The sequence below is a fragment of the Bombus impatiens genome, unplaced genomic scaffold (genome assembly GCF_000188095.3).
Source record: "Bombus impatiens unplaced genomic scaffold, BIMP_2.2 scf_0389, whole genome shotgun sequence".
Lineage (NCBI taxonomy): Eukaryota > Metazoa > Arthropoda > Insecta > Hymenoptera > Apidae > Bombus > Bombus impatiens.
The window spans coordinates 830,158-851,447 of NT_176808.1; the positions used below are offsets into that span (position 1 = coordinate 830,158).

The 21,290-nt window shown below is 28.9% G+C and overlaps 3 protein-coding genes across 5 annotated transcripts; all 3 read left to right on the forward strand.

Annotated features, from left to right (window-relative positions):
* Positions 1-1,497: 1,497 nt before the first annotated feature.
* Positions 1,498-2,770, forward strand: LOC100749647 (sentrin-specific protease 8). Of its 2 annotated transcripts, none has more exons than XM_003490094.4 (2): positions 1,498-1,654; positions 1,914-2,770. In XM_003490094.4, exon 2 carries the CDS (start codon positions 1,949-1,951, stop codon positions 2,621-2,623), a length of 675 nt encoding a protein of 224 aa, XP_003490142.1. In that variant the 5' UTR covers positions 1,498-1,654; positions 1,914-1,948; the 3' UTR covers positions 2,624-2,770. The 2 variants fall into 2 exon arrangements, with proteins under 2 accessions (XP_003490142.1, XP_033176950.1); XM_033321059.1 differs by lacking the exon at positions 1,498-1,654 and adding an exon at positions 1,672-1,837.
* Positions 2,771-2,822: 52 nt separating this feature from the next.
* Positions 2,823-13,448, forward strand: LOC100743592. Of its 2 annotated transcripts, none has more exons than XM_012386517.3 (10): positions 2,823-6,392; positions 6,769-6,895; positions 7,873-8,016; positions 8,194-8,321; positions 9,487-9,678; positions 9,814-10,013; positions 10,379-10,528; positions 10,770-10,965; positions 11,091-11,418; positions 11,943-13,448. In XM_012386517.3, the coding sequence occupies exons 1-10, from the start codon at positions 6,243-6,245 to the stop codon at positions 12,281-12,283; spliced, it is 1,956 nt and encodes a 651-aa protein (XP_012241940.3). In that variant the 5' UTR covers positions 2,823-6,242; the 3' UTR covers positions 12,284-13,448. The 2 variants fall into 2 exon arrangements, with proteins under 2 accessions (XP_012241940.3, XP_033176940.1); XM_033321049.1 differs by having other exon boundaries at positions 6,265-6,392; positions 6,813-6,895.
* On the forward strand, positions 12,971-19,846 carry LOC100743708. Its single transcript, XM_003490050.4, has 11 exons — positions 12,971-13,314; positions 13,417-13,585; positions 14,041-14,311; positions 14,812-14,975; positions 15,154-15,304; positions 15,592-15,762; positions 15,845-15,940; positions 16,024-16,210; positions 16,930-17,255; positions 17,827-18,018; positions 18,501-19,846. Exons 2-11 carry the CDS (start codon positions 13,505-13,507, stop codon positions 18,650-18,652), a joined length of 1,791 nt encoding a protein of 596 aa, XP_003490098.1. The 5' UTR covers positions 12,971-13,314; positions 13,417-13,504; the 3' UTR covers positions 18,653-19,846.
* The last annotated feature ends 1,444 nt before the right edge of the window (positions 19,847-21,290 follow it).

A 21,290-nucleotide genomic window follows, 5' to 3' on the forward strand; every position in this document is an offset into this window, starting at 1 on the left:
ATTTATTATCTTTTATTTAGCAAGAGTTGATGTATCGTGAACATTTATTGAGCCGACAATGTGGATTGGAGTTCTATGCCTCGTGATTGTATTAATTATAAAAATATCGTTCAACTATAACGACCACTAAAATTTCATCTATTAAACTTTTGTCTACTTTTTTTACTTTTTTGTCTACTAAACTTTCATCTACTGAACGTTTTAAATTATGTATTTGTATGTAAACAATTACATATTTAATGATGCACATTCTTAATTTTTTTAAATTTAAGGTCCTCGAGATTTACCCCGCATTGGAAATATATTAAATATCGCAAGATTAGTAAATCAGACGAAATATTATGATGATACCTAGTGTCGATTAGCTGAGAAGTATGGATCTGTTGTTGGTATCAGACTAGTTTTCAGCAAACCACTGATTATAGTTTGTGGAAAATCTGCAGTCACAGAGATGTTAAATTGCCCTGAATTCGATGGTAGAGCAAATGGATTTTTACATAAATTTAGAAGTGGTGGCATTCGCCAAGAAATATTATTTACAGATACTGATATATGACTCAGCCAAAGAAGGTTTAATTGAAATCAAATTTATTTCTATTTCATAATTTATAATTTGTAAATAGAATTAACTATTCTATGATATCGATTTAGTTATCGTATATTAGTACGTTAAAGAAATATTTGTAATATTCAACAAAATTTAACTTAATATTTAAAGATCTACAAGGTATATATAGGATGTTCCAATCTTTTTCTGCAAAACTTTACTAGTATATTCTATAAACAATTCCAATTCCTTAGCCTCCGAGATTACCAGACATCACGTCCATGGACTTTTACTTGTGGAGAACTGTAGAAGAAAAAGTTTATCTTACACGAATTAATACGCGTCAGAAGTTAATGTAAAAGATTCATGACGTATTTGCTGCAATTAAGGAAAATGAATAAGAAATTACTGTAAAATACTAACTTCTGAAAAATAATTTTGAAAATAATTTCGTACTTTCAATTTATTTTTTTTACTACTGTTGAAATATGTCGTAATAAAAAATTTATCAATGAATTTTTGTGATATTTATTATTTCAGTATTTCAGTCTATATGATTTTATTAACTGACATATTACAGTTTTATATTCAAATTGTCAGACTCTAATAATTTATATTCGAGAATGGCGTATTGATGTGAAACGTGAAACACAAGCATTGATTCACAAATGGCGGCGCTTAATGCGCTGCGCCGTGGCAGAACTGCAAGGCTCGTCATAAAATGCGGGAAAGTCAAAAAGAAAATATTTTATAGAGTGAGGTACTTGATATTATCAGGTTGAATATTTGTTATTGTTGCCAATGTAATCGAAACATGAAAAATTGTATATCGTGAGATAAATAAAAACAAATCCTCTAACTCTAAACTAGAGTATGTTGAATGAATGTGCGCCATCTGTGAGACTGTTGTCATAAGAAAATATTGTTTATTATTTTATATAAGTTTCTTCTCTATTTTATGTTTTAATTTATACATAACATACGTTATAAAATACGAGAGGATTCGAATTTACATTTAGTACATAGAGAAGAAACAAAAGTGGTTTGATTTTCGTTATGTCGAAAGTGATGAAGAAAGTTGTTGAAAAAGATCTTTAAATTTTTATGGTAATATATATAATATGCAGAAGATGATACTAACATAAAACAGAAAAGTCATTCACATATTATAATATTTACTTAAAAACAATCGAATAAATGACATTCCGATTTAAAAATGTTAATATACATTAAATTTCGTTAATTTGTTAAATATTAAATTTATTGTTTTACGATACATTAACTTAAATGGTTTGCTTCTATTTATTTCATATGAATATGCTGTATCGTATAGTTTTAAGTATAACTCAAATTTAACTTTCCACAGATTTTCATCTGTATTGTTTTTGATTGCTTGACAACATGGCAACAGACCCATCAAATAAAGTTGTTTTGAGCTACTACGACTATTTACTGAGAATAAGTGATGTTACATTGCTTCAAGGATCATATTGGTTGAATGATGTTATAATAGGATTTTATTTTGAATATTTGGATGAAACACTTAACAAGAATGAGAGAAAGGACTTTTACTTTATCAGTCCTGAATTAACGCAACTGTTAAAAATGACAGATCCAGATCAATATATTATATTTTTGGACCCTCTTAGTATATCTGAATGCAAATGTATGATTTTCCCTTTGAATAACTGTGATAGAAAAGATACAGCTGGAGGAACACATTGGAGTTTATTAATATTTTGTAAAGGAGATAAAACATGTTATCATTTTGATTCGGCAAAAGGATCTAATGCTACTATTGCGTCAAAATTTGCAAAGAATGTAATGGATTGCGTATTTGATAAGAATGAACCTAACAAGAAGTTTGTTGAGGTAGATAGTCCACAGCAAAACAATAGTTATGATTGTGGAGTTTATGTGTTATGTTTAACAGATGTTATTATAAATCATATTTTGAAAAATGAAAGAATGGATGGATGTAATTATAACCAGGTAAAAAAATTAGTGCATGCAAAACGTGCACAATTATTAGGCTTGATAAATGATCTTAAACATAAACCATTTATTAATCAATGATAAATATCATGTATTTTTGTATATTGTATTGTATAAATATCAATTATTTTTGTATAAATATATTGTAAGTTATCTATTATCAAATAATTTGTTTATAATTTTATGTTGCACTTATTCATGTAAGTAATAAATTTTCAGATATATTAATATTTACTAGTATTATTATTTTACATATTCCTGTATTTTATATATGTATATAGTTATAATATATAGAATATTATATTATATATCAATACATAATATATTCACAGCTTATGTATTGGTGACGTTGATGTACATTCACGAAATAAAGAATACCAGTTACACTAATTCCTAAATTTGTAGATATACTGTACTGTACAGTCGGACACTCTGTAACGCGGTACTCCCATAACGACGACTAAAAATTGCGCCATGCGTATGACGTGATGAAGAAATTGCTGGAAATGACTCATTTCTGATATGAAAATATGCGTACGTTTGAATTGACTCGAAACTCAGTTTTGCATTAACTCTTGTGCGACAAGGAGGGATTGTTTACAGTGTGCTTTATGTAAAAGTTATTATCGTGGAACGCATATTATTTTATCATACTAAAAAAAGATCACATATTTATTTAGTTATAGTTTTTTTTTTTTTGCGCTTTTGGATTCATATAACGCGAAATCTGTATAACACGGAACGTGTATCTCGCGTTATAGGCAGTCCTACTGTATTGTATCATATACTGTGTTGCAAGGAAAAACTAGACTATTAATAAAACAAATCAGAGAAAGAGATTAAATTTCGCAAAAGATAATAAAAATAAGATGTAAAAGAGAACTAAATATCGATAAAGATATTTAAGATATAACTATATATTCAAATAAAAGTAAATTAACATGTTTAGTTCAGATGGATACAATTACGTGCAAAGATATAAAACTTATGTCCAACAGTAAATCACGGATTTTATAAAATATATATAAACATATATCAACCATACATAACAAATATAAACATATGTGTATGTATGTGTGCTTAAGTTATTTACAAAATTGAGCGTAAAATTTAAAAAAAAAATTATTATCGAATATCAATAGTAGATTTACTTACAGACATATAGAAATAAATCCAGGAATTAACACGGAAAGAATTAAATTTATAAAAAAATTAAACAAATAAAAATTAGATAAATATGAACTAGACAAATAGGGATTAGATAAATAAGAATTAGCAAAAGTATATTTGAGGGAACGGACACAAAGTTTGAAGAACCTTACGTAAAGAAGGATATCATAGTAGGATGGCTAAGAATTGCCAGAAAGAAATCTTGCATCTCAAAAGTCAAAGAGAAAAATGTTTAGAGTTCGCTAAAATCTATTAAATCATGATAAAGAATTTTGTTAAACTGTTATATTTTCTGATGAAACAAAAATAAATTTATTTAGCGCGACCTCTATAACTCCGCTAATCTTCACCATCAACACAGATATACGTTAAATTTTGAAAGTGACTATTTATTTGATTGATGTTGTTATTGACATATAGATCTAATTATGACATGACGCATTTTAGGTGTTACTCGAGATAGTTTGTATGTTGATATGACAACAATAATAAGGGCAGAGCTAAAGCTAGAATAGCTGAGTTTTTTGTTTATTGAATAGGTCTTATAGGTATAGGATATATCATCGCTGTTGTTCTACTATAATCTTGCAACGGTAGAAGATAGAAAAGAATTTCATCATAGGTAAAATTTTGATTAATCTAGCCGTAGCTGTCCACTCTGAAAGTAACGGTATTTTGAATATTTCAAAATCACCTGTATATCTTTAAATGGAATTATAAATTTTTGTATACATCGATCGATCTTTAAATTGTTTATAAAAAGCTATTAAAGCACTTATATCGACAACTGATTAATTTCAAATATGTTTTAATCTTAATATTGTAAAATTTATTATATGGAAAATGACAACGCAACATTTCCATATTTCTGTTTTCTTTGCCTTTCATACACTCAGTTTGATGAAATCTTTTGAGCTATGTAGTTTCAGCTACAGGTACAGATTGATCTATAAAAAAGATTTACAAATTTACTTAAAAAAAGAGACTTAAAAATAGACATGGAAAAGTGTGTGACTTAAGATCCCGATCGTGCGTTATTTGAAACTGTTTAACTTCGCTTAATAAAATATTTTTCTATCTTTTACAGTTACGGAGTTATAGCTTGACTTTTTGACAATTTGTTACGTGGGAGACCTCGTATATATATACATGTATATTATAGGTGCGAATGCTCAAGTACTATCTATTTAAACATTGTTGCACTATCGGCATATAGTTGATAATCATTTTACACGACACAGTAATTTTACAGCACAAACTGAACGTTTTGTACTTATACAGTTTCATGTATATTCAGTATAGCGAATATGTACTATTAAACATTACAGAATCTTCAGTAAAGTTTTTTAAAGCACTCCACATACAATTGTAATGCATTTAAATTTTTAAAATAATATACATATTTTAAATGAAATATGAAAAATAATAGCTTCCAGCATAGAATCAGTAAATAAAGCTGAAATATAAATTGATAAGCATCGTTGCATTACAATGTAATATTATTATCGCTCTTTTTGTTCAAACGAATCTCTAGTACAACATGAGATTCTTTTGCAAACAATAAATTTATGCTCGGTGAGCTAATCATAGCTAATCATATATGTAAAGCAGATAATATTTAGCTCTGACGCAGTCATTGAATAACATAAGGTCCAAGATGCACAATCCGAAGTTAAGAAATGTTGCCAAATGTTAATCTCAGTCATCATCAAGCATGAGTCAATGTGTTTTCGAGATGTAATACACACCTTGAATCGCAATTGTGAATACGTTAGTTTAATTTTTCATGCTTCGAATGCGCATACCGTCCATCGAGAATTGTTTTCATTGTTTTTCAAGTTTTTATGAATTTTTTACATGCATTAAGAACTTCGTTTTAACATAGCCAAATATACTATAATCTAGATAAGTTGATTTGAGCTGAGTCGTTGAATGTGCTAGTATAGTGTTGAATTCTAAAAGTAAAAATTTATTAAGTGGAAGTTTAATAGTGGAAAGAAAATGTTTTTGTATTGCTGTGCTCGTTCGATATTATTTAGGAACTTTATAATAATATTTTTAATAATGTATAATGTATTTAATAATCCAAAGATTATTCAATTTCTTCAATTCATTCATTGTAATGAAATTTCAAGATATTATAAACGTATGATATAAACGTGTCCCAACTGTATAATTCGAATCATTAAATTAGAGCATAGCATTGCATATATATATCGCATAAGTAAAAAAAAATTGCTGCGTCTATTAGAATAAAGCGAAAGAACTTTTGATCTATAAATGTGTACGAAACATACTTATTTTAATCAATAAATATTTAATAATACAGGGTTTGGTAGTTACTGTTAGCGTTAATTTAAAATATCTTATACGTTTAATAATGACTGTATCGCAACTTTAATGGAACAGAACGTATAATGCTTCTTAATATTTTCAGGTATTAGTTCATTATTTTTAAGAGATTAATATAGATAAAACTAATAGATGCAGAAATTTCCGTACAGATCTTGTGGAATTCAGTCATGTAATCATGTCTACTGAAAAAGAGGAAGTGTTATTTAATGAAAATGAAAATATGCCAAAGAAAAAAACGGAAAATGTATATAATTCCGAAGAAAATTTTGAACCACCTGATGGTGGTTGGGGTTGGGTTGTAGTAGCAGCAGCTGGATTTTCTAATGTAAGTTATGGTTATTCTCAATTTTTAGTATCTATAATATAATAACATTTTTATGACAAAACGTTCAATCAATGTTAAACATTTTATATGATTTATGATCTAATGTAACAAAGATGTACATAATTTAAACAATTTTTTTCTACATAAAGCTTATTGTTTATATTATAATGATTTATTTTAAATGTAAATCAGAAATATGTAATGTTTGATTTAATTAGGAAATTTGTCATTTTTATTATATATTCTGCAATTTAGAGCTTATCTTATTAATAATGCGAAATCATCGTTAAATTTTCATTCTCGCATAAATAAATATTTTAGATTGGAAATCTATGCTTACTAAAAATATAATCAACTGTGAATGGAATTTTTACAGCTTTGTATATTAACAATGTTGCAATCTTTCGGATTAATATTTAGAGACAGATTTGCAGAACTAGGAATCAATTCGTCACAAACAACGACTATAATAAATATCAATTTTGCAGTAAATTCTTGCACTGGTAAGTTGTTTTCCAATTATTCGTACTGATTTTTCGCTTACATAATAATCTTTTGACATAATCCTTTTAACACTGTTTCATCATTAATTATCTTTTCGCTAAACATGACGATATAAAACTCTATCAGTTTATGAAACAGTGCGTTACTGTGCGTAACAGTGGTATTGATAAAAATAAGCATGTTTTTATCTTAACATCAAATGGGGATTTTGTGCTTTTCCACTATCTTATAACGTATCGCTAGGTGTATCACTACCTATCATTTCATGCTGCCAATGGTAGTTGTGTAATATTACGAACGAATATCCCACAAATTCATCAAACTTAATTAAATGCAACGATTGTCTTTGCTGACAAACAGTTGTAGTCATAGATCCTGAGAAGAATTTAAAATGGAAAAGCTTATGTAGTTGCGATAATTTAAACATGTTTTCCAAGTAGCGAAAAGAAATTTTAATCTAGAAGTTACGTTGAGCGTAATTTATTTACCTTAGCACGCTGTTTACGTTATATGACATTTATATTTTATTAGAATATTTCTTAACACTAACACGCCTGGTCAAACGACCGGTTTCAACATTTAATTTAAAATTGTACATTCGTTGTTATTTCTTTTGTTCATCTAACTTTATGGAAATTCTTATATTAACAAAAGTTAGGAATTTGATTAATCAGATAATACAAGTTTAATAATACAACTTTATGGAAATTCTTATGTTAACAAAAATTAGGAGATTGATTAATCAGGTAATACAAGAATTTACATAAAGTTAGATGAACAAAAGAAAAAACGACAAATGTACAATTTTAAATTAAATTTTGAAACCGGTCATTTGACAAAGGTCATTTGGTAAAATTAGTGTTAATATCATTAATACTACTATCTGTAATTTTTGTACCACATCCCCATGATTATAAACAGCGATAAATTAACGAATTTATCTAAAATTCTTTAATAAAGATGTTTTACATTGTAGGTTTAGCTAATGGTCCCCTGTTTAGAAAATACAACTATAGGCAAGTAGCTTTCGTAGGCACTCTAATTTGCGCTGTATCGATCACAGCGTTGTCAATGACAAGAACTTTTACCGGAGCTTTAATTTTCTTTTCTATTTTATACGGTAAGTCGAAGGTGATAATACAAGATAGATAAATTTGGGTAATGTTAACAGCGAAATATAAAGAACGACATGATAAAATATTCATCGTGCAAATTTCAATGATACTCTATTTATAAGTTTATTTAAAAAAAAAAGTATTAAAATACAGATGTTTAACGTTTGAGTTGCTGATTTCAGGTGCTGGACTTGGTATAACGATGTCATCAAATACTATAGCTTTAAATGCTTACTTCAAAAAGAAAATAAGAATTGCTATTAGCCTTAGCTGGACCTGTACTGGCATAGGACCAATAATAATGCCGCAAGTAAGTAAGTATAATTTATACGAAAGAAAATAATAATTCTTGAACGTACAATAAATAAAGAAAAGTCAGGTAGATTATACTTAAGTATTTCCGTGCAATTTTCAATTGTGTAACAACTTTTTAATTTTATAAAAAATTAGTGCCACATAAAATAATTCCCAAATTATTGATTCTAGACAATTAGATTAATATAGTGGAGTAGACCATTTTTTTCTGAAGTATGACGAGATTGAATATTTCCTTACAAAATACATGAATAGTCGACAAAATGATATAGAGCAACGTTTACGTTGTTCAAGGACTAACTTTACATACACGATTGTTACTTGTTAGTCATAAGCCATAAATGTACGGAGCTTTGTGTTCTTGGCTAACAAGATAGCGAGATTAAACATTGCGAAAACATTGTTTTCTTATGGTTACATTGAAGTTTGAGAAAGCATTTTAAGAACTTGAGATATCATACCTGCAAGTATGATCTATAAATCTATAAAAGTAATCTATGAGGAAAAATATAGTTGTAAAAAATTTCGATATACGAGTACAATGATATAACAAATATTTAAATAGCGCTATGTTGTATTAACGAAATAAAAAAGTTTATCATGAAATTACCTTTAAATAGAAAATATGGACACCTGTACATACTGTTTTAATTCTAGCGGATTTTTCCACAGAAAAGATGAATTTATATTAAATGTCGCTTATCTCTTTTAGCTCCGAAAGTTAAGTTATAATAAAAACACAATAATATAATAATTTATTCGTACAATAGGCCCATAGCCAGTTACAAAGAGTTGCTGCAGATTATTTTTAAGAGATTAATATAGATAAAACTAATAGATGTACAAATTTCCGTACAAATCTTGTGGAATTCAGTCATGTAATCATGTCTATTGAAAAAGAGGAAGTGTTATTTAATGAAAATGAAAATATGCCAAAGACATATTTTGGCAAAACAGTTGCTGCACTCTTATTCCTAGTTATATTCCTACGTTGAACTCTTAGTTACTATATTATATTTCTATTTCATTGTGTTGTATTATATTACTTGGCTCTTTCTTAATACAAGAGCTAAGTTATAGTCGATACAATATAGTAATAACTATATTATAATTATAGTAATATATTATAATAATATAGTATTAATTATATTAATTTCTAGATAATTACATTGCTGACGCCAATATATGGTATGGAAGGTACTATACTTATTTTTGGCGGTTTTGCATTTAACGCCGTAGTTTGTGCTCTTCTGTTGCAACCTGCTTCTTGGCATGTAAAAAAAGGACGAGATATAGAAAAATCTCCGAATATCAAAAACGTGAATGCCGAAGAATTGCCAATGACTGATAAGGTACAGCGTAAAGATAACTATCATAAGGATCATTTAATAACATATATAAACAATATAAGAAACAACTACAATGTTAAGAAATGGTTTTTATCAACGTTTAAAGCTTGTAGTAAAAAGTAGTTATATTTTTTGTAGATAACGACGAATGTTACTTGTCAAAGTACATCGTTGGAAAATGTTGCCAAGAATACGCAAAGTAATTATAGTATTTCGAATCTTGTGAAAAGGAAGTTTGGAAGCCAATATTTGTATTATGACGATGAAGAATATGGTGCTTCCGGTATAGATGTAATGAGTCCTGGAACACCAATGATGTCCCGATCTAATGATGGATGGTAGGTGTGAAAATGTATGGAATAACAGTAAAAACTGAGATTCATAGTGGTTCGTTTTGTCATTAGAAGTGTACAATGTAGAAAGTGATAAGAAACAATAGAAAAATAACAATAGAAAAAATGACAAACTAGTTCAACGATAATGATTCTTTATAAATAACAGTTCGAACTTCATAAATTTGTATTTCAGTTATTAAGTAAAACGCATTATGCGCAGATTGGAAACTAGCTAATCTACTCCACTAAGTAATATTTCTTAAATAACATGATTTTCATGCACGTCGTTTTTACGTGCAATAAATTTAAGATCTAAACGCTTTCTTTATGTGTAGCAACTTAAAAGATAAGAAATGAAATATACACAGGTTCTCTAGAAGAAACACTTCAACTACGTCGATGACGTCTAAATCATCGAGAAAGGAAAGCTTTTCATGGACTCCAAGCCCAACACCATCAATAAATTTAAGTAGACAAGCCAGCCTTAATAAAAGGTCGTCGGTTAAAAATCTTCATAGGTAAATATATACAATATAGGTATTTCGCTGCCAAATTTGACATTGATATTAAATATTTTGATCCTGCAATACTTTAATCTTCGATGGTAAATAAATAGCAATAGCTTTTTGCTATTGCTAAATCTAAATTATTTATTTTGTAATTAATATTACGTAACACTTAGTTAATACAAATATAAGCTTGAGTATATATATGTACATACGTACATGAAATATAATATTACGTTAGAACTGTTTACAGACCAAACAGTGAGACAGAAAAAAGTCGAAGAAGACGTTTGAGTTATCAACCATCCACCGCTCCATTGATTATCGCTAGCGAATCTTGCGAACATGCTGCGTATCTTGAAGATTGCAAAGATCCAAATTGTCAGCATAAATCGCAACAAAATTCAATAATGCTCGAAGAATTTGAAAATAATCAACTCTTGAAGAAGGTAAATTTGATTAAAGTTTTAAAAGTGTAAAAGAGAAGCAAAGAAAAAGAAAAAATGAAGAGATAAGAAAATTGAAAATTAGAAAAATAGAAAACTACTAACATAGAAAAATATATTAATTTTAGGAATGTGTGGAGGAGACGACAAAGAAAACGTTCTTGGAAGCATTGATAATCTTTTTCGACCTAGATCTTCTTCGCGATTTTGTTTACGTAAATATAATGTTGGGTATTACCTTCGCCAATTTCGCAGAGTTAAATTTTTCGCTCTTAACGCCGTTCATATTGAGCGAACGTGGATTATCAAAAATTGAGATTGCGACTGTGATGTCAATTCTTGCTAGTTTCGACGTGGCCACTAGATTGACAATTCCTTTTATTGCCGACTTTATCGGATGGCAAAATAGGACTTTCTTTCTAGTTGGTGTTTGTGGAATGGCAGCAGGTCGTATTGGTAAGGAATCAATACAGTCATTTGCTTGAAATTTAGTGATTTCTTTCAGTATATGATAGAACTAATAACATGGAAATGATAAAATTGAGAATGTCTATTCACTTTGACCTTCAGTTTATCAATATGGTATATAAAACAACGTCTCTCGTCTTTCGATTATTTTAATTAATAGTATTTTATACATAATTAGTACTATCTCGTTAATTGATGAATTCTTGTATATGAAAATCATTTACCGTTTTGTATAATACTAAGACATTACGGACTATTTTTCTGCTTACTTACATAATTCCCATCGGAATTGCGTAATACGTACTTAAAAAGAATCAATTAAATTTCTCATTTTTATCGGGTCAAACTATAGAAATAGAATGACAATATTTATCCTATTTCTATGATGTTCTTTAGTTCATTTCTTTACTATTATACTATACTATATACTATATACTATTATACGTATATGCATCATATAAAGCATCATATAAAGAACATATAATTTGTATATGTCTGTCAACTTTTTTCAGTTTTAGCGCACGTTCAAAATTTTGGAGTTACCTTGGCAGTTGCGGTTCTAATTGGTACTGGGAAAGCTTTGAAAACAATCTTTATGGCCCTTGCAATCCCTAGTCATGTTCCTCTGTCGAAGCTTCCGGCTGCGACTGGTATACAACTTTTAACTTGTGGTATTGTTTCGTTGACCTTAGGACCAATAGTTGGTTGGATTAGAGACGTAACTTCAAATTACGCAATTATGCTTCATTTTTTGAACATTTTCACCTACTTGACTGTAATTTCGTGGTGGTTAGAAACCTACTTTACGAAACGAAAGTCAACGACAGCAGAAGAAGAAAAAGACATCAAATAAATTAAACATTTAACACGCTGACGATTCATGCAACTCTAACATTGTTCTTCTTCTTTTTCGTTGACGTAGAATGAATAGAACGTCTTGTTTCCCTCATTTTTGAATATGGAAATTTTCATTATTTAAAACAAACTTATGAATTAGCAGAAAATAATCTGTTCGTTAGTTCAGTCTCGATTCCAGATCACTGGAATTAAATTTCCTCGGCAATCAACGTGTTTTTCCATGATATGGAATTTCTACAACGACAAATAAACGAGCACGTATTTCGTATTGATTTATAACAAAAAATGCTGTACGATCATATACATATGTATAAACAAATAACAAGTAATTAACAATGTATTTAAATTATGTAAATGTTAACATTGAATTTTAGATATGAGCTTTTCTGAGATAAGAAGAAGATATGAATACTGCTGATTATCTATCCTTTCGTATTATTACGAGCAATTTTAATTCATTGTTGTAACGTGAATTGTAAAATGCAGGCGGATGATATTTTTATACACTTGAAGTGTTAAATGATGTAAACATAAAAATTAGGACAACACGATGCTATATGATTTTACATTAATAACGAAATATTTTCAGTTTACGCGATATGCAATGACAAAGCATTATAAAGATAAAGATTAGATTAATCAGCGGTACGTACTTGACTTTATCGTTTACAAGGTAGAATTCACTTTGTGCGGAAAACTTCTCTCAGTACCTGCCATGTTAGAAACGTAAGACTGATATCAACGTCGTTTATTGTAATTACTCTATTATGCTGTAAAATTGTCTTAATTTCGTTTAAGTACATTGTTATGAAATTGTGTGAGCATAACTCATGTCTTTTATGTTGAAAAGAATGGCAAAATGTGTTCACTAAAAAATAAGTGAAACCTTTTACGTTATAATACTGTTATTTGTTATTAGGAATTAATCTGTTGTGTTAACTTTTTAAGCCGTTATTACTATCATTGTTATTAGAAATTAATCCCGTTTAAATGTAAATGATATAACCACATGAAACGCAACATTAGGTAATATAACTTTGAAACATACGTAAGATGTTAACCGAACAATTGTAAAGAAGATTACTTAAAAGCTAATATATTTTTATTGTTAATGTTCTGTGAACGAAGATGATATAAATAAAGAAGCCAATGCAATCATATTTTATTATGGTGTGATACAATCTGAACAAGAATAAAGAAAAAGAAAAAGAAGAAAATGAGCGTATCAAACACTGCTAAATTACCTCCAGATGGAAGCTGGGGTTGGATGATCGTCCTGGCATATTCATTGAACGGGGTACGTTAGATGTAATAATAAATTTATAGCAACTGTTATATTTTTACATCGTTCAAATAGCACAGTTAACAAAATGATCGTCAGCACGTCGTTATTGAGCCTAAGTATCAGTTTTTTCTAATGAAACGTTTTCATGTCACTTTCTTAATTAAAATAAATTTCCATCGATACACTATCGGTATTACTTAGAATTGAAATATCTCCTCACCCGTAGCATGATAATTTTATATCGTTACTTTATCATAGGAAAGAATTTATGATTTCTTTCAAGTGGCTCCTGTGCTCTATTGTTTGCAAAATAATAATAATTTTTATATCAGAGTAATTTCTATCTTTTTATTAATCGAAATAAGGGCTTTATCATTTAGTTAAATTTATACTTGAAGATTTACTTTTATCTATATCGATGAATTTTTTTGCGATTATTAATATTATTGAATTTTTCTTATATATAGATATGTACCGTATCGATTATGCAAGGTTTTGGATTAATATTTAAAGATATTTTCCCTCGTTTTGGGTTCACTGCGACGGAGGGAACAATCATTATTAATACAAACTTAGCTTCCGGCATGCTCCTTGGATTGATAAACGGTCCGCTTCTACGACTTTTCGGATATAGGAAAATGGCTATGATCGGTAGTATAGTATTCAGCAGTGGAGTAATCATAACAGCATTTGCCAAATCTTTTACCTGTTTAATGATCTTCTATGGTATAGTCGCATGTAAGTGAAATTTCCATTGTATACTATTATAAAAGCCAATTATTTGGATATCTAAATAATATAAATAAATAATAAGAAGATTACCATATACACAGGGTGTTTTCTCTATCTTGTGTACTTGAATATCTTCGTTACTTTTGGAAAATAATGTAAAAATGAATTTTAAAAAAACTAGCTATGAAATTCTTTTCTATCGTTTCGTTTAATGTAGCGTATTGGGCTTTCTTCATGTAATAAAGGTTGCTGCCTTTCTGCAAAGAGGAAGGACTCGCTTCCTATTTTTAAATTAATTAACAACAGTTTGTTCCATTGTTTACCAAGAAAGTATGAGTATCGATCATTACATAATCTTATGAATATGCCAACTCTTTGTCTTACGACGCTCTTGCTATCTACATAAGCAATCATTAATTATTTATGCTCATGTCAAATGGGAAATATTATATTTAAACATAAACGTTACCTGTGTTTTAATTCTAAACAGTGTCTTTTCTACACAGCATTGGGTACGTCGATGACATTATCTGCTTTCTCGTATGCGTTAAACTTATACTTCACGACAAAAAGGGGACGTGCAATATCCTTAGCAATGACACTTATTGGAGTTGGCCCCATAATTGTACCTCAAGTGACCACTTTATTAAGTTCATATTATGGATCTCAGGTATTTTTAAACACATTGTATAGTACTAAAGGAAATTATATTTTAATTCTACTATATATATTCTGCTATTTAATTTATTATTAACTATTTATTTAACTGAATAAAAATAATGTGAGATAGAAACGTTTAATTAATCCTATGTTTAGAATTTTTACATTTTTCAATTTTATATTACTAGGGTACGATATTGTTGTATGGAGCGTTCACTTTGCACTCATTAGTAGGTAGCTTGTTACTTCATCCACTCAAATGGCATACGAAAAATGCTACTAAATCGGAAAGTGTCAACGATGAATCATCGAAGAATGAGAATGAAAATACAATCAGGGGTAAACATTTGTTCAAGGAGTAGGAACAGAGACAAACTTTTTTTTTTATTTAATTTTTACTGTCATTCGATATTTATTTAATTGCAATTATTATTCAAAATTTATATTCTAATTTATATTATAATTATTTTAAATTCATCTTTTCTAATTATTTCAAAATTAATTATACGGTTAATGATGAAAACAATAATGGACTGTTAATTAGCTTTTCATTTATAATTATTTTCAAAGTCGTCAAGATTAACAAAATTTGGAAAAATTCTAGATTAAAATGAAATTTATTTTAGCACGGAAGCGCAGTGTTTTCCAAGACGAAGAAAGTTTTAAAAGTTCAATATTAGACTTAATTAATGTACCAAGAAAAACGACTGTTTCAAGTATCGATCACGATGCAGAGATTGGAAGTATATATGGAATTGATATACCCTATGCTCGACAGATGTCTGAAACATTAAGTTGTAAGCGATAGATTTATCATATATTCATGCTAGTGCACCTTGATTATACGAACGATGATTATTAAAAGAAATGTTAACGCAGCTTCGTTAGGAGAAAAGGAAGTTGACATGTACATAATTACCGAAAATGGTCAAACGGGAAAGGAACGTCGAAAAGTTCAGCCTTGTAATCGTCGGTGTAAGTATATGAATTTTTTTTAAATAAGACTAGTTAAAATATAATGAAATAAATAATTGGAAATACATATGTTCTTATTTTAGTAAAAAGCATTGAGACAATCAATCTCGGCAGCAGTATAAAAATTTTTGAAGAGAAACCTTTAACTAGGTGCAGTAGCATAGATGAACTTGAAACGGATAATTATCAAAGTACGATGGAAAACGATACATTATTAACAAAAACTCATGCAAACACAGTGTCAAATGCAAATATTGACAGCAATGGAAAGTATGTATATCGGATTAACGTGAAATTTAAAGGGAATGAAATTTGTTTGGATACAAATATTTTACTGAAATTAATAATATAAAATATATTTATGTCTGTTCGTGTGCATGTTCTAATGTGAATCTCAGAAAACTTGTAATACCACGAATAATATGTTACTGTCTTCTTGTTGAAACTAAGCATATATCGGATATTATGTTAGCCTAAAAATGCTTCTTTAACGCTTGACCCCTAAATTATTGATTATATGGTAGTTCTTGACGAAGTTTTTAAATATATATATAATTGAAAAAAGAGAACCTTAATTATAATTTGATCATTATTGCCTTTTGGTTTACTTTGTTATGTACAATCACTCGTTAAAGATATTTTCTCTTGGTATGACTCTTAGTATGATAACAAATGTCGATTCGAAATACAAAGAAGTGTACTTTGGAAAATAAATATTTGTTTTAAATACTTGATTTTTTCAAGGACATACGTATTCTTTTCAAAAGAATTGCAAAGAATATTTGGTACGAATTTCTCACTTTGTGGATCTTAAGAAGTCTCGTGGATGACTGTTCAAACCGATTGCTCTAAACAGCTTTAATAAATCTTAATCCCTCGAATACTGAAGGATGATAACAGACAGTGATATACTGAATTCAAAGAATGAGGAAGAAAAATAAAAATATTATATCTTAGCTGTATTTAATATCAGATTTAATCAATTTTAGGTCTGAAAAGGAATCGACAATGACACGAATATTCAAGACGATATCAGAGTATTTTGATTTGGATTTACTGCGAGATCCAATCTATGTAAATATGATGTTGGGAATGTCCATAGCTATTTTTGCTGAAATAAATTTCTCTCAATTAACACCCTTTTTCCTGTCGGATATGAAGATATCAAATAATCAAATAGCGACTGTAATGAGTGTTATTGCCAGTGTAGATTTGCTGTTCAGAATTCTTGCTCCTTTTATCGGCGAGTGGCTTCAGCAACCACCAAGAGTAATGTATCTAGGAAGCTTATGCCTCTTAATTATCAGTCGATCAGGTAAGTATAGTTTATCACATATTTAATAAAAGAACATTAATTTCTGAATTAACCAACTAAAAATAAAATAATGTTTCATAAGCACTTGCCTCGTCAAAAAAACGTATTCACCGATTTTTCATAAATATACATAGAGGTGTTGATGAGGATCCTTTGATAAAAATATTTCAGAATATTTCCAGATTTTTTGAAAACCAAGAGCAATAAAAAGCAATAAAATCCTCACGGAGGATTAAGTCTACATAGGTAAACTGGGTCGTTGATGATCTAAGTGCTTCAAGCTTGAATTTTTTCCTCCCAATCTTTTACTTCTATTGGAAGTAGACCGACTTTTATAGACAAATTTTTTATTTAATTTAAAATTTACCTTAACAGTAATCTTTCAAATTTTTCGAACCTAGTAGAGTAAGAAAGATAAATTTGAATAGAAACGAGCTAGTTTGCTTGTGAATCACGTGAAAGGACACTTTTGGCTACGATGAATTATTTAAGATTTAAAACATATGTTCAAATTTACTATTTTAGCATAGAATATCTCTTCGTAACATGAATCTGTTTAATCTCATTACAGCTTTATTATTCGTCAATGGATTTATTTCGCTGATAATCGTCGCTGTTGGATTGGGAGCTGCTAAAGGGATACGTTCAATATACATGAGCTTAGTAATACCTTGTTACGTGCCAATAGATAAATTACCTAATGCATCGGGAATCCAAATGATTGTAAATGGAGTAATTCTTTTGTGTGCTGGTCCTATGCTTGGTATGTACAAAACTAAAATACATCAAGTATGTTTGTATATTTATATGTATTATTATTATGTATAGTATTAGTAGTATTATTACATAGTAGTATTAGTAGTATTATTTCTTGCCACAATTACATTCATGTTTTAACTGAATGATTCCACAAGTCAGATTCATACTTTGAGTAGACTGCTTGAAATTTCCTATATAGTTTAATGTGAACTTCTTCCATGTATTATAAAGTGCCCATTGTGGTATCTAACACATAATTGTTAATCCATTGAGTTTCAATAATTCTTGCAAATAGTTTTTAGGAATCTTACACATGGAATTAGTAGAGGCAAGAATTATCATCGGAGAATGAAATTTTCCTTAAAGAAATGTATTTTTTAAACGTGTTATATACGAAAAACAAGGAATACGCGATACATTTAATAATTTTCAGGAATTATGCCAAAACGATACATATTTCATTTTTTCTGTCTGTAATTATTGCAGGTATAATGCGTGATAGTTTTGGAAATTTTACATCTTGCATAATTGTGATAAATTGTGTTACGGGTCTAACAGTCACATTATGGACAGTGGAAATGTTAATCATCCGAAAGAAAAAAATGCAGAAACGAAAAGAACAGCGAGACTCTCCTTGAATTGTTGAATACTCTATACCCTATACACTTATTCGTAACTAAAAATAATTTTTTTACTAAACTTCAATCAATGTATATCACTGTACACGAGACAGAGCATTTTTATCACGAACTTCCATTGGTACGTATAACGTGCATCGTAGTTGTGTTTTTTCCAAATTTTGAGCAACGTTCGATATTACGTGTAACGTTTCTCTACTGAAAAAACGAAGTCGATAAGATATTTCCATATGATAAGAAGATTAAATATTTACTAAACTTTACTAACGAAGACATGAGGCTATAATTTAATGTATTCGTTAAGATAACTCGTGAAATGTTATTCACATATATCGACAGAAATTCGGTTTCGTTACTTTTCGCGCGCCGTATATACAGAAATAATCGACAAAAGAGATTTCATTTTTCCGAACTGGTACTGGACGTACATACATCTGTACATTGGATATGCACTTAATCATCCATTCTTCGTTTTAATTAAATCTTTATAAAACATTCTGATTGACAAAAATACATTATAACACGCCTTACGTGCCTGCAAAACGGCTTTGAACAATTTATCGCTGAAAAAGGTAAAAGAATATTTTAATAAGACGATCACGAAATTATTCAATAAATTAATAGGTAATTTCTTAAAAATTTGTTAGGAATTTTTCGAACTATCCAGTAGAATAATTAAAATTTGTTAACTAATTTTAAAAATTACTATATGTATTTAAAAATAATACTTGATGCGACGTTTAAAGTATTAACGATTATACTTACATATGGTGTTTATTAAAGAAAAGTTTGTACAGCACTTTCTATACGGATCACAGCAACTGCTATATCATCTCAAGTTTAATTAAGGTCGTGTGCTTATTCAATGTTGTTTGCCACAGAACAGACTTAATGATGTGAAGTGTTTCGTTACCGCAACTCGGGTCTTTTAACAATCACGATCTTCCGCACAACGACAATAGATTCTTTTTTCTCAGAATCTTCCGGTAAAAGTTCTCACACGCTGTTAAAGGCATAACACAAAGGATTAAACGTTTTACATATTTTAAAAAGGGTTTTAATTACACGGATTAATGTAAATATTCAAAAATAAGCATGATAATACCAAGAATTTCTAACTGGTTCGGGACGAATGTAATTGTACATATGTATATATGTATGCTTGAGTAAGTTAAATGAATAAATATATTTTTTTAAAAAGCCTATTTTGAAATAATTAATTTCCATCGTAGGAAAATATACATACGTCTCGTCATTTTATATTTTTCTACACGTGTGTAAATAATATTTGCACGTATATATAATGTATATACACATCTATAACTTATATACAATTTAGATCTATAATTTAGAAATAATTTGGTACTTTGAAAAAAGCATTTTATATATCTTATTTATTATATTTAGCAGAAGAATTCGTTTGTTTATTAATGTTCCACATTACGGAAATTTTCCTTTAAGATTATTGCAATGGATAGAAGTAAGTTAATAAAAAGTCAAATTCTTCTTTGAACGTATATATTCAGTCAATATATATAAGAAGAATGAAATTAATAATTCCGATAATCTCAATATGCATTTACGAATTCAAGATAAATTTTATACGAATGTGTGTCTTTTTTTCCAAGTATTCATTCTTTCTAGTCTGAATTAGAACTTTCTAGTCTGCTTTAAACCAATTTCTGATATAATTCTCGTATCGTTCCGTAAAAGTTTAAAGCACAATAAAATTAGAGAGTATCATCGTAAATTTCAGTCACGAAATCATGGTAAAATGGTCGCACTTTTCAATTGATGAAACAACGTGAACCGGAATACGGTCTCCTTTCACCATATAATCGAGAAAGTCTTAAACATTGTCAAACACGCAGTACGCGGAATACGTATGAGTGTGCATCGCTGTGGTATCTGAATACAAATAGCTCTTTTTGGGTGGCTTCCAAATGTGCAAAATAATCGAAAGTGACGGTATAAGAGAACGTATATTTAGTTATATATCCGGAGAAAAACTTATTGAGATAATTAAAAATGAAGTTGAGTTTCTAACTTTTAAATGTACTTTGAATTCAGTTACATTACATTTACATTTACATTAGTACAGTAGGGTTTAGTACATTACAAAGTTGATTCTGCCCCTCTTAAAAATAGCCAAAAAATAGATAATGGTCCCTTTAATTTTATAACTATACTTCGTCGAGTCGAAGAATGTTTATTTTTACACATTTCACGCGTACATATACGTTGTGCGCTCTGTGTTCTACTCTTTAATGTCGTAAAGGCAAACTTCAAATTCAAAATTGAAAGAGATTTTTAACAACATCAGAGTAATGATTAACGTTATTATGATCTAATTTATTCGACAGTCTATAGCAACCTGTAACTGTTGAATTTTCCACTATTTTACAAAAATAATTATGGATTTTTGTGGATACAATCTTGTCAGTACGTACTTACAATTAATTTAATCCTATTTATCAAACTTATAGTATGTTTACTTTTACGTATTTACAAAGTAATTACACGATCAAATAACAGTTACGTCGATGAAATTGTATTTTTATAGCGATCCTTCGTATATAGCAAAAAGGGGAAATTCGAAAGCCTCAATTCGCAACGCTCGTAACACGTTACTTTTTAC

Coding starts and splice junctions, on each gene's coding strand:
- LOC100743708 (XM_003490050.4), top strand. CDS start 13,505: ATGAGCGTATCAAACACTGCTAAATTACCTCCAGATGGAAGCTGGGGT. Junction 15,305..15,591: donor GAATGAAAATACAATCAGGG/GTAAACATTTGT, acceptor AATTTATTTTAG/CACGGAAGCGCAGTGTTTTC. Junction 15,941..16,023: donor TCAGCCTTGTAATCGTCGGT/GTAAGTATATGA, acceptor TTCTTATTTTAG/TAAAAAGCATTGAGACAATC.
- LOC100743592 (XM_012386517.3), top strand. CDS start 6,243: ATGTCTACTGAAAAAGAGGAAGTGTTATTTAATGAAAATGAAAATATG. Junction 6,393..6,768: donor CAGCAGCTGGATTTTCTAAT/GTAAGTTATGGT, acceptor GAATTTTTACAG/CTTTGTATATTAACAATGTT. Junction 10,529..10,769: donor TCGGTTAAAAATCTTCATAG/GTAAATATATAC, acceptor AACTGTTTACAG/ACCAAACAGTGAGACAGAAA.
- LOC100749647 (XM_003490094.4), top strand. CDS start 1,949: ATGGCAACAGACCCATCAAATAAAGTTGTTTTGAGCTACTACGACTAT.